Raw genomic sequence first — 13,337 nt, 5'->3', positions numbered from 1 at the left:
TGGCCATTCCTGGCACTGCAGCTCCAGACATTTGGTATTGGTTGTGCCTGGTAGTGCAGCTCCAGACATTTGGTAGTGGCCATGCTTGGTACTGTAGCTCTAGACATTTGGCACTGCTAAAGCTTGGTACTGCAACTCCAAACATTTCATACTGACCATGCCTGGTACTGCAGCTCCAGACATTTCATACTGGCCATGCCTGGTACTACAGCTCCAGACATTTCATACTGGCCATGCCTGGTACTGCAGCTCCAGACATTTCATACTGGCCATGCCTGGTACTACAGCTCCAGACATTTCATACTGGCCATGCCTGGTACTGCAGCTCCAGACATTTCATACTGGCCATGCCTGGTACTGCAGCTCCAGACATTTCATACTGGCCATGCCTGGTACTGCAGCTCCAGACATTTCATACTGGCCATGCCTGGTACTGCAGCTCCAGACATTTCATACTGGCCATGCCTGGTACTGCAGCTCCAGACATTTCATACTGGCCATGCCTGGTACTGCAGCTCCAGACATTTCATACTGGCCATGCCTGGTACTGCAGCTCCAGACATTTCATAATGGCCATAACTGGTACTGCAGCTCCAGACATTTCATACTGGCCATAACTGGTACTGCAGCTCCAGACACTTGGTACTGGCCACGCTTGGTACTGTAGCTCAATCCTATTCACTTGAACGGGATTGATGTGCAATTCTCTGTAGGAAACGCCACAGACACTAACAAATGTATGGAGCTGCGCCTGGGACTCGGACGACCATGAATGTGATACTATGTTCTGCACATACACAATGCAGTACAAATGATTTATAACATGGGAGTCTATAGGTGATGAAACTGCTGTATGGCTATACCCTAGCATACATCAGAGGTGTTTGTTGCAAAAACTGTAAACTGCAAAAGCAATGTGAATGGACCCTGACACTTTCTTCACATTACACTTAATGTCCCTTAATTTCCCCCAGTTGTGAAATTAATGTAAAGTCAGCCATAAACAACCACGTTACCTTCTACTTAAAATGCTAAAACCTTACGGTATGTGTATGGACATCAGATTGGCATCTCTCTACAGAGTTTGCTGGGTTGCTCGTCTGAGGTCGCTCTACACATTTTATTAATTACCTGGAATCCCTGCACCCCCAACACAACAGAAATAAAGTGGTTGACAGGGCACTGATTACATTACACCTGTCGTGTAATGCGGTATATAAAGACGTCTTATTAGATAGTCAGTAATCTCCATTAAGACGTCAATAACAAGCGGTGAAGAAGTGACCACAACTCCGCAGGCTGGTACTTTTGTTCTGGTACTAGTTATACATCGCCTGCTAACCCATTATGTGGGCCACAAAGCCAAACTACCAGCCACAGAGAGGGACCAGTCAATCATCTGAGGTCACAGCCATGTTTAGTCTATAAGAAAATGTGATGTCAGTACAGAAAACTGCAGTTGCCCCGACAGATCTACACGTAGATATGCAATCCTCTGTGTTTTATTGTGAAATCACGTTATTTTCTGTAATTATCCGTTAGTTTCGGAGCCCGGCAGGTGGGAGATTTCTCACCGACATCTCTATAAGGATAGTCACGCTTTCATCTCTGAGGGAGGTGGTGCTGGTGGTCCTGACCGAGCCATCACATGGCCTGTAGCGATGCTATGGCTCCAGACACTAAGTGCATATTGGTATAATGCATAAGTATGTTAATCAGTTTTAAAGGGAACCGGTCAGGTCCAATATGCACCCAGGACCAAGAGCAGTTCTGGGTGCATATTGCTAATCCCTGCCTAACTGTGCCTGTGTCTAGTAACATAGGTAAAGAGATCATCTTTAGAAAAAGTATTTCTAAATATCATTTATCATGTGCAAATGAGGGCAGGGACTAGTTGCAAGGGCGTTAGTTCTCTTGGCTATGTGGCCCCTTGGCATGTTAGTACGCCCTTGTGGGCATACTACCATGCTAATGAATGCAGTGCCAGAGGCATAGTTGCTGTCATCTCTGCTGCCACCACTGGTTTTCAGCTCAGTGCACATGATCATAATGTCCCCGAACTTCCAGTCATGCGCACTACATCAGTTTGAAGCCGGGACAGGTACACAGCTTCACAGTAGGCATGACTAGAAGTCTGGGACTTTCTGATCATGTGCACTGAGCTGAAAACCAGCAGTGGCAGCAGAGGTGAGAGCGACCATGCCTCTGACGCTGCACATTAATTAGCATGTTACCATGCCCACTGGGGAGAACTAACATGCTAAGGGGGCCGACTAGCCAAGGGAACTAACACACTTGCAACTAGTCACTGGCCTCAGTTGTACATAAAAGATCTTTAGAAATACTTTTTCTAAAGATCTCTTAATCTATGCTAGTGTATACAGGGACGGTTAGGCAGGGATTAGCAATATTCACCCAGAACTGCTCGTGGGTCTGGGTGCATATTCCACCTGACAGGTTCCCTTTAAAGCCACATCACTTAGACATGTGTACTAGGGATGGACTCAATAGGATGGTTGTCAGAAGCCTAGGACTCCCAACAATTGCCAAAAAGAAGAGATCTACCTGGTGTCATGTCCCTTTTTGTCTCCCCTGAGATGTGATGTTGGTCCATAAACTATGGAGGGCTATAATAGGTGAAGTGAACATCAGCAGGATCCCACATGACCCCACTTGCTTCATTCACAATTTATTTTGTACTAATTAGAACCATTTAGTAAATGTATTATTTTCTTTCTAAATTCATTTTACTTTCTATAGATTTTTTTATTTTGTTTTCTGTAGATGATGATGGGGCAAGGCCGCCCATTTAGAGAAGTGCTTTACAGCAGCCACATAGACAACAACAGACACCATCTGACTCACTGACTACGAGAGGCTGATCTATCTGGGCATGCTCTGTCATTCGAGCAGAGGCTTTGTGCAGGGAAGGGGGGGATGAGCTGTGACCATCCCCTATTAAGAAAAGTGGATCCTGTGTTATATGCAGTACATAGTGCTATTATCTGTCATTATAGTCATGTCTGTGATCACAATGAGACTGCTGGAAATGGATTTCTACAGAAAAGTATGAGCCTAATATTAAGTTTAGTGGTCCTCATGAAAATGACAAGATTTAAAATTCTTTTTAATACACAGTAATTTTTTTTCTAAAAACACCTTTCCTTTTAACAAATCTATAACCAATAACCATATTACAGTGACAGCGATTACTCCCCCCCTTCCCCCACCATAGATCAACTCTTCCTGAACATCTTGTACATGTTCTTGTCTCAAGTCTTGGTGTCTTGTGACAGTCATGAAAGAAGAGTTTTGGGAAACCAAAAAATACTGCATTATGTTCCCCATATTGGGAGCCTAGTGGAGGCTTTAGCGCCCTTTAGCGTATATTATTAGGACATCTAATAGATGTGTTAATATAAAGCGGTCTATTCTCCATGTCAGATCTTCTTGAGAAACCCTATATGCTCCTTGTTTGGGATCAGCAGAAATGTCTTGAAATGGATAACAGGACCTTGCCAACACCAGACTGTCAATCGGAGCTTAAAAAGGAAAGTGTGTTTTAAAATAGTGTTTTCACAGTCTAATTAAATGGGCTGTTAAATATATCATCATAGCTGAGAGCGCAGTTCTCTATAGATTTGCATTTACTTACTGAGCTGTCAAATGGAAGATAGCGAACATCAACCATGGGTAAGAGACAGGTGGTGAACCAAAATAGTGCTCCCTATAACTGGCACCTGGAATATCTGTATATACCAACACTTTGGCACAGTGTGACATGGAGCATTCATTTCACCCAAAGGAAAAAAATAAATGAATTTCGAGTTAACCTATGATTGAATATATACTAAATGAGAAATAATGGGGGAATCTGTGTAACCATCTCCAAGACCTTATATATTAGAAGAACTGAAGTCTCCTGACGCTAAGGGCGGCTTTGCACGTGTGATGTTGATAGGGTCAAATCGACAGTGACACACATCCGGCGTCGCAGTCGATATCGCAACGTGTAAAACCTTTTTGATACGATGAACGAGCGCAAAAGCGTCGTTATCGTATCATCGCTGCAGCCTCCGAGATTTCCATAATGCTGATGGTACGACAGGTACGATGCTGTTCTCGTTCCTGCGGCAGCACACATCGCTGTGTGTAAAGCCGCAGGAGCGAGGAACTTCACCTTACCTGACGCCGGCTGCAATGAGAAGGACGGAGGTGGGCGGGATGTTTACATCCTGCTCATCTCCGCCCCTCCGCTTCAATTGGCCGCCTGCCGTGTGACGTCACTGTGACGCCGCACGACCCGCCCCCTAAGGAAGGAGGCGGGTCGTCGGCCAGAGAGACGTCGCGCGGCAGGTATGTGCGTGTAAAGCTGCCGTAGCGATAATAATCGCTACGCCAGCTTTCACTAGATATCGCACGTGCGACGGGGGCGGGACTATCGCTGCAGCATCGGTAACACATTGTTACCGATGTCGCAACGTGCAAAGCCCGCCTAAGGGGCACACCAAGGAGCTGCTGATGAGCTAGACAAGTGACCATGTGCAAGTACTTCCATCTTCATTGTAAATTATGGGAGAAGAGAATCACTCAGCTGTTTCAGCAACCAAAAACTGGCGAGATATTCAAGCCTATGTGGACTCTTTCTGGATGAGGGAGAGTCCTGGAAGTGCAACCAGCATCTGTATGTTATGTATATTTTCAATATGCCATAAATGTTCCTAAATGGTAATACACCTTTAAGGCCTAGGACGCACAGCAAGTTAAACGGTCCGAGTGGAATGTTATAAAAAAAAATTGCATTCCACTCGGACCCATGTTACTCTATGGGGCCGGTCCCATGTGAGATTTTTTTTCTCAGCACTAATCGGACAGAGAAACAATCACAGCATGCTGTGGGTGGAATCCGATCCATTTTCACTTGCACCCATACAAGTCTATGGGTGCAGGTGAAACATTGCACTGCACTCTGATGAGTCCCTCCCTATAATCCGCAGCTGTGATATGATCACAGGATCGGATCCCAGTGGCATGACACTCGGCTTACACTCGCAGCAGAGCGGGAGCCGGGGGTAATTAGCATAATGCATCCGATGCTCTCACATCAGATGCTAAATGCTCGTGTTGTCTTAGCCTAAGATTTATTGTGGTCCTTGGGATTGGTGCAGTATAATAATTTGGCCTTCAGACTAGAGAAGGTTGTTTTTCGCGTTTTTCATATAATTGAGAGAGCAAAGTTATGTAAGGCCAGTTTCACACATCTGGCATTTCGCCTGATTGCCGGATTCGGCACACTCCAGTACAGTGCAATACTGTACAATGGCATCACGGCAAGCTCCGGTCACATAACAGCATGTGACCGGAGGTTGCCGTGATGCCATTGTACTGTATTGCTCTGTACCGGAGTGTGCCAGATCCCGCAATCCGGCAAAATGCCGTATGTGTGAAACCGGCCTAAGGTAGAACGTGGCTCATTAATATATCCTGCTTTAGACAAGCCCTTATTATGTGGCCTACTAAGACAACAGATGCATTTCACCACTAGAGCTATACCAATATATGCTAAAGCCAAATGTCCTACCTGTATTGGATTTCAGTTCTATAAGGCTACACATGTATTTACCATTGATTAGAGGGTACGGCATTTGGAAAAATAATACTGAAAAGGCCTAAAAAAAAGGTCTAAAACATTGTAAAATTGACAAAGACCAAGTTATAAACACCTGAAATAACAATACCCTTAACTACTTACTGAATTAATTTCATTTCCAATAGGTGATACTGAATCATTATTAGTTTGATTCTTCGATGCCTTATGTTGGGGCATAACTTTGGGCTCAGATGTGCTTTCTTTGGCTTCTGGCTTTGATTGTGGCTTTTTAGGGCTTTGCTTTTGGGATGGTGGGACATTCACTGTGGGTGGTAGCTTTTTTGGATTAGAGTTTTCTTTTATAGCTAAATGCAATGATGGATTCACCGTTCCAAAATAGCTGTGGAAATCGGCGTGAAGTTCCCCATTCCCAGTGCTGCTTGGATTATGGCCAATCGAAGCCTTTGGTGATTGTTTGGCAATGGCCTCCTCTTTCACAGGGGCTTTAACAGGCAGAGGTTTCAAGGAAGCAACAGGTAGATTCTCAGTGGACGCACTTTTTCTTTCAAGATTGGGAGGTGCTACGGGGGCAGGATTAGAATTTTTTCTCTTTATATCCTGTGTAGAAGACGGTTGAGGCTTTTTCCGTTTTTCCTCGGGTGTTCTTGGAGGAGTTGTTCCTTTCCTATAAAAATGTGGTGATTCTTTTGGAGAAGGTGGGTTTTTGGGCAACTTTTCTTCAGGGTTTTCTTTGACATCAGTAACGTCTTGAAACTTTTGCCTGACGTAATCTGGCCCTGAAATAATTAAAAGAAAATAAAAGTAAGAATGAGAATGTCCCACGAATAGAACTTGGTTACATTACCAATCTCAGCCTATGGACAAAGCCGTGACGTTGGCAGGGGTGGCTCAAAAAATTGATCAATTATTTGCTAAAAATCTCATTTTTTTTTTTATTATAGTACAGTTGGAATAAATCTGTGAATTTTCACTTTTTATATGATGCATGCCAATTTCAGATTGTGCTGGTTCCTTTTTTTCTCAGCCTATGGACAAAGGTAGTGTGGTTCCTAAAAATGGAGGCTTTTACTAATCTTACACAGCCCCTAACTCAAATATACAAGATTTTCACTGAGCTATAGAAAATCAGATAATTGCATGTTGTAGACAATTTGTTAGCATAAAGGGTTATTCCCATCTCCAAGATCCTATCCCAATATGTAGTAGGTGTAATAATAATATCAGCAAATACCTAAATCAGAAATGTAGAAGAGTTCTCCTGATATAGCCAAGTCTCTTACCTCATGTGCAGGGCATTGCAGGACCTTAGCTATTCCCGGTTATGACCATGAGCAACTATCTGACTGTGACTATATGTGTGGTCGTAACCATGGATACCTAAGGTCTTGCAATGCCCTGCACATGAGGTAAGCGCCAGTGAATCAGAAGAACTATATCACATTTCTAATTGGAGGTATTTTCAAATATTATTACGCCTACTACATATTAGGATAGGATGGGAATAACTAACTATTCGTGACATTAGCATGAGAAGAGAAATAATAGTTAGAAGTCCTGCTACAAGTACAAATTCAGTCCTGATGTGATTGGTAACGCATTCTGAAATCTGCCATTATCTGTGAGAAATAGAGGCTGTGGAAGCACTTACAGAGTAACCGGTATTTTAATTTTTATTCCATAAATCAATAGTATGTGCAACTCTGTAACACATGGGATCAGAGAAATATGCTTCTTTCAGTGAAGACAGATTTTACCTGTGAACTGAAAGTTGTAAGAATGAATGAATGATGTGTCTAGGAGGAGATGGAACATTTCTCTATTATGATATATTACAGTATGTTTTATTTTCATGTGTACTAATAATTTATAGAAAAAACCCAAATGATTATGACAATTTCTCTTACAGTTGAAAAAAAAAATGCCCATGGCACAAATGTTCAAGAAAAATAATGTAAGGTGGGGAAAATTATTGCTAAGGACTCCCATTACAGGTCAGATCTTTGGCGAACATTGTTAGGTCTATGGAAAATATTTAGTTGACTCCTTAAGGCCTGTTTCACACGTCAGAGAAAAACACAGACGTTTTTCACTGACGTGTAAAAAACGCATATGTCCCCCGTGTGCCGTGATTCACGGCAGACATGAGTTGCCATGTGCAATCTGTGATACGTGATCCGTCATCCGTGATAGCACATGGGCGTATACTCACCTGTCCCTTTCCTGCTGTCCATGGTGCTGAAGTCTCCATCTCTGCTGCATCCGGACCCCGCTGTCTCTCCCCTCTGCAGCTACTTCTGGGTCGGCTGTGCCTGCATACATGAATATGCATGCTATAATGAGCCAGCCAGGAAGAAGCAGAGGGCAAAGGCAGAACACAGCGTCGCTGGAGCCGGGTGAGTTGAAAATGTTTTTTTATTTTCAATATACGTGTTTTTCTGGTACGTGTTTCACAGATCACACCATAGTGTGGTCTATTGGACATCAGTGATGCCAGAAAAAAAACGAACTTGTCTCCGTGCAGCAATCAAGTACACACGACATATGGTCAATGAATAATCACTGATGTGTGCACAGACCCATAGATTATAATGGGTCTGCGTATAACAGTGATTCTGGTACGCATAAAAACTAGCACATATGTACCAGAATCAGTGACGTGTGAAACAGAATACAAGATGGAGAACAGCATGGGCCAATAGAAGCACTCAACTCCCAAAAATATACCAAAACTATCAAATTTATTAAACACCATTAAAAGACATCTAAAAACAATTGTCCATCTATCATGTCAATAGAGACGAGAAGGTATAACAGATAATATATACAGTTTGTACGGAATACAACGGTTGTTGATGAAAAAATATTAACAAAAGGTTCTTAAACCATAGCTCCCATCAATTTAAAGGTCAACACAATGAGTATCATAGACACAGACATATAGCATACACCAATATTATACAGCCTAAATAGGCATATACCTGGGAGGGTAAAACAGATGTAGAAGTGTAATAAAAAAGCAATGGGAATTAAATAATCCACATGAAACAACCGCTAAATTAAAATGCAAACATAGTGAAAACACCTAAGCAGCCCTGACAGTTAGTATCAATATGAATAACAATATAAGCATGATGGAGAGCGATATACCCTAGCCCGTGTGAAACAGGCCTAAAATTGTGTTTTGTTAAGCCTGCTTTACACCTTACAATTAAGCATACGATATCGTATGCGATGTGACACGCCCCCATCGTATGTGCGGCACGTTCAATTTGTTGACCGTGTCACACAAACGATTATTTGCTGTCACACGTACTTACCCATCCATACGACCTCAATGTGGATGGCGAACATCCACTTCCTGGAGTGGGAGGGACGTTCGGCGTCACAGCGACGTCACAATGCGGCCGGCCAATTGAAGCTAAGGGGCAGAGCTGAGCGGGATGTAAACATCCCGCCCACCTCCTTCCTTCAGCATTGCCGGCGGGACGCAAGTAAGATCTGTTAATTTTTCCCGGGATGCCACACACTGTGATGTGTGCTGCCTCGGGAACATTGAACAACCCGACGTGCAATTTTTAGCAAATAAACGACGTGTATGCGATGAACGGTTTTACGTTCAATCGCAATCGCACGTAGCTGTCACACGCTACAACAACACTAATGATGCCGGATGTGCGTCACTTACAACGTGACCCCGCCGACACATCGTTAGATATGTTGTAGCGTGTAAAGCCCACTTAAGTCTCTACCCCCGACTATTATTTGCTCGTTAAGCAGAACATATACGATCAGTGGTAACTGCTTTGCTATAAGGAGCCCAAGGCAGCATGAAACCGGCTGCTAATTTGGCCATTGTATCACTCTGATGGAGTTGGTTTCTAGCAGTTTGGTCTGAAGCATGCACACTGCTCTGGAGCTCATCTTGTAAGGCTCTGGCAGTGCTCCTCCTGCTTCTGCTTGCACAAAGGAGAAGGAGCTCATGCTACTATTAGGCTTTGTGCACTTGTTGCATTTTCATCGCATTTTTAATGCATTTTTGAGTGCAGATTTCTCACAAAATCTGAAGGGAATCCTGCAGCTAGAAAAGTCAATCAGAATCTTGCAGTTGTCACGCACATGTTGTTTATTTGTGACTTACAGATTTGGTGCAGAAAATAATCATTTCAATTGTTTCAGCATTTTTGGCCTCAATATCAATGTCACATGCCCCCTGAGCGTCCCAGGGGCACATTCATTTGGTAACTATTCTCCTGTATTGGTTACAGGTGTATTGAACATATATTTTAATGATTATGTGTGGTTGTTATTTGATTTTGCACCTTGGTCTGGCTTAGTTTTTCCTTTGTTAGACTCCCATACTTTCACATTTGGAGCAAATATTCACATATACCCTGTTTACTTACTTTTCTCTTTATATATACGGTACATGTTTACCTATTTACTCTATGTATAACACTTCCGTCCATTATTTAAATGTCATTTATATTCAATGTGTGTATAGCTTCCCGTCTTATATTTACAACCAATGTGGTGGTTTGATTCAGGCAACAAAGCTCTTATTTTGTGCCCTGGGTGTGTTCTTTTACATCCTACATATTCCCCTATTTTCTCTTTTTAAATGGTGTTAACATGTATATGCCTTTGAAGTGAGCAATAAAGTATCTTTATATTAATCGTTCGAGAAGAGAATTATTTTTTTACTGTCAGATCTATAGAAATAGATAGACAGAGTGTCAGAAACAATGGCAGAGACTGACAGAGAGAGTGACAGAGTGACAAAGAGAGCGAGAAAGAAAGTGACAGAGAGCGAGAGAGAAAGCAACAGAGGCAGCAACATGCATATTATAAAAAATTGCACCCTATAGAGCTTATTGGACAGCTTTTTATGGCGAAATAAATAAATTAATGAATGAATGATAAAATTACATTGAGTCCTCCTCAAATTTTGAAACCAACAAAGGCAAAGAAGACAGCTGTGAGATATTATCAGGCTGGAAAGGCCCATAGTAATTGGGCCCATCCCGCCTAAAAATAGCAGCCCGCAGCCTCCCCAGAAGTGGCGCATTACATTAGAAATTTCAATTCTGGCACTTCGCCTCAGTTCTTCCCGATTGCCCTGGTATGTTGGCAATGGGGGTAACGGTAGTTGGATTTAATATCAGCTGTGTCTTGTTTTTCTCGCTCTCTTTTTATGTATTTCAAGTTTTCATTTGTGGACTATGGCAGGTATTTTTAGACTGGGAAAGCCCAATGACCATTGACCTTCCCAGCCTGATATCTGCCTGCAGCTGCCTGCTTTACCTTTGTTGGTTATCAAAAATAGGTGGGACGTCAGGTAGATATTCTACTTATTTATTTAATCATAAAAAGCTGTCCAATAAGCTCCACAGGGTCGAATTTTATTATATGTCGGGGGAGGGGAGGAGTTGTGCAATTATATGTCGGTCTGTCAATATCTATCTATCTATCGCTCTCTATAGCATTCATTTGTGTCCAAAAACGCTAGAAAAATGCAGGTTAAAAATGCATAGAAAATGCATTTTTGCCACTGTGTTTTTACTGCCAAAAGTAAAAATGGTGCCAAAAATTCTGCATCCAAATGCTCAACAAAATACCCTTAGAGACATGGACACTAGCAAGAATCAGTCAGTAAAGACAATTAGAAAGTACTTGTCTGTGGCCACCACCTGCATAACTGTTCCCTTTTTGCATGTTTCCTTTCCAGTACTCCCATTGTCACTTTCATTTGCACCAAAGCAGGTTAAGTACAGTCACAATCACTTGTGCTTCTTAACTGGACAAATTAATATCTCCGAGGTTCAGTGATTTGGGGCATTACTGTGACATGCAAGTGTTCTCTTACAGGGAATCTGATAGCGAATGCTGCCTGATCCTCGGGGAGCAACTACCAGACATTGGCAGACATGATCTCAGCCAGGTATGTGTGACTCTGAAAAGCTGTGGTGCTTACGAGAAAAACAAACATTAAATGACGACAGGGGACACACAAGAGACTAGATGAAAAGGAGTGGTCGTGCTCGTTCACATCACGACTCGCCCTTCTCTCAGACACACGTAGCCTTCTGATGTATATCACTAGTGGAAGGATCCAACATATGCCACTGGAAATATGGTGAAGAGTTGGAGTGGAAAAAAGGAATAGAAAGAGCACAAAACATAGGGCGATAGCCTAATGGGAGATAAACGTTTGTGTGATATAGCAAAACCATATAAATGAGGGTAAGTTGGCATACATGCAACGCATCATGTTCACACATTTAACAGACAAAACCAAAAATAGAAAAAAATGAGCATACACACTCCAGTAAGGAAATAGTACATGTAAGTAATATAGGGTACTTAGTATACACCGTTTTCTTATCAAAAGAGCTTAAAAGCAATCCCATCATGACTAGGTGTACCTCAATCGGGACAGTCCTATCCTCCAGTATTAAAACCTCACCTTGTGTCAACCGACCTCAATGTTAATGGGGCAGAGCAGGGCACAGGCCCGACTGCAAGATACCTGCCTATAGGAAGCTATAGAAATGAAGTGGCTAGTACAAGAAACTACAGCAAAACCAAAGAAGTGAGCCGGAGCATAAGTTGGTATAGATTCAACATACAGGAGGAGCATGTTCACACTGTGGCCATTTTTTCTATCTTAGGTTGTGGCTGCAACATGGCCACAGTATGTACATGCTCCTATATGTTGCAAGTATACCAATGTGTGCTCTGACTCATTTCTCTTTGCCAATCCCTTCACTGGCTTCCAACTGCAGAAAAACTCTAGTTCAAAACCCTAACCATGACATATAAAGCCATCTACAACCTGTCTCCTCCTTACATCTGTGACCTAGTCTCCCGATACTTACCTGCACACAACCTCCGATCCACACAAGATCTCCTTCTCACCTCCCCTCTTATCTCCTCTTCCCACGATCACATACAAGATTTCTCCATTGCACTCCCTATGCTCTAGTACTCTCTGCTCCAACATATCAGACTCTCACCTACCATGGAAAAAGTACCTGAAGACCTACCTCATCCGACAATCCTACAACCAGCAGTAACCCTCGCACCATTATACCGCCGCACGATCAGCTCTACTCTTACCTACTGTATCATCACCCATCCCATGCAGATTGTGATCCTTCGTGGGCAGGGTCCTGTATCCTCCTGTACCTCCCCATCCCCGATAGGCTGAGCCCTCGCAGGCAGAGTCCTCTCTCCTTCTGCACTAGTCTGTGCCTTGTATTGTTCATGAGTATTGTACTTCGTCTCTATTATCTGTACCCCTTTTCACATGTAAAGCGCCATGGAATAAATGGCGCTATAATAATAATTTACCGTATTTGGTTTCACTGTAGTTTCTTTTTACTTTGTACAAACAGGGGCATGACTCTCCCTTTTTGAGCTGGGTATTTCATTTATATAGCCTCCATGGGCAAGTGTCTGAACAGTCAGGCCCTGCTCTGCCCCCATGTACATTGAGGTCGGTTGACACAAGGTGAGGTTTTCATACTACAGGAGAGGCTGGCCGTATGTATTTTCGGTACCAGTACTGTCCGTGAAAAACACTAACCTCACACGGACAGCACCAGGCCAATGATACTCCATAGGGCTGTTCACATGATAGCGTTTTCTCACAGAGTGTCCTCGTAAAAAGAAATTGCAGCCCGCACTAGTCTATTATGTATTTCACATTAGAGTCGTCCATTCAATA

General features: G+C 42.8%; 1 protein-coding gene across 1 annotated transcript in view; it reads right to left on the bottom strand.

The window, feature by feature from the left end:
• Window positions 1-13,337, bottom strand: part of JPH1 (junctophilin 1) — a 156,104-nt gene that overhangs the window by 4,303 nt on the left and 138,464 nt on the right. The window contains exon 4 of the mRNA XM_075353163.1: window positions 5,753-6,387. Coding sequence (XP_075209278.1) covers window positions 5,753-6,387 — 635 coding nt within the window. The remainder of the gene's footprint in view (window positions 1-5,752; window positions 6,388-13,337) is intronic.

The sequence above is a fragment of the Anomaloglossus baeobatrachus genome, chromosome 6 (genome assembly GCF_048569485.1).
Source record: "Anomaloglossus baeobatrachus isolate aAnoBae1 chromosome 6, aAnoBae1.hap1, whole genome shotgun sequence".
NCBI lineage: Eukaryota > Metazoa > Chordata > Amphibia > Anura > Aromobatidae > Anomaloglossus > Anomaloglossus baeobatrachus.
This window is presented reverse-complemented; position numbering and strand designations above follow the sequence as displayed.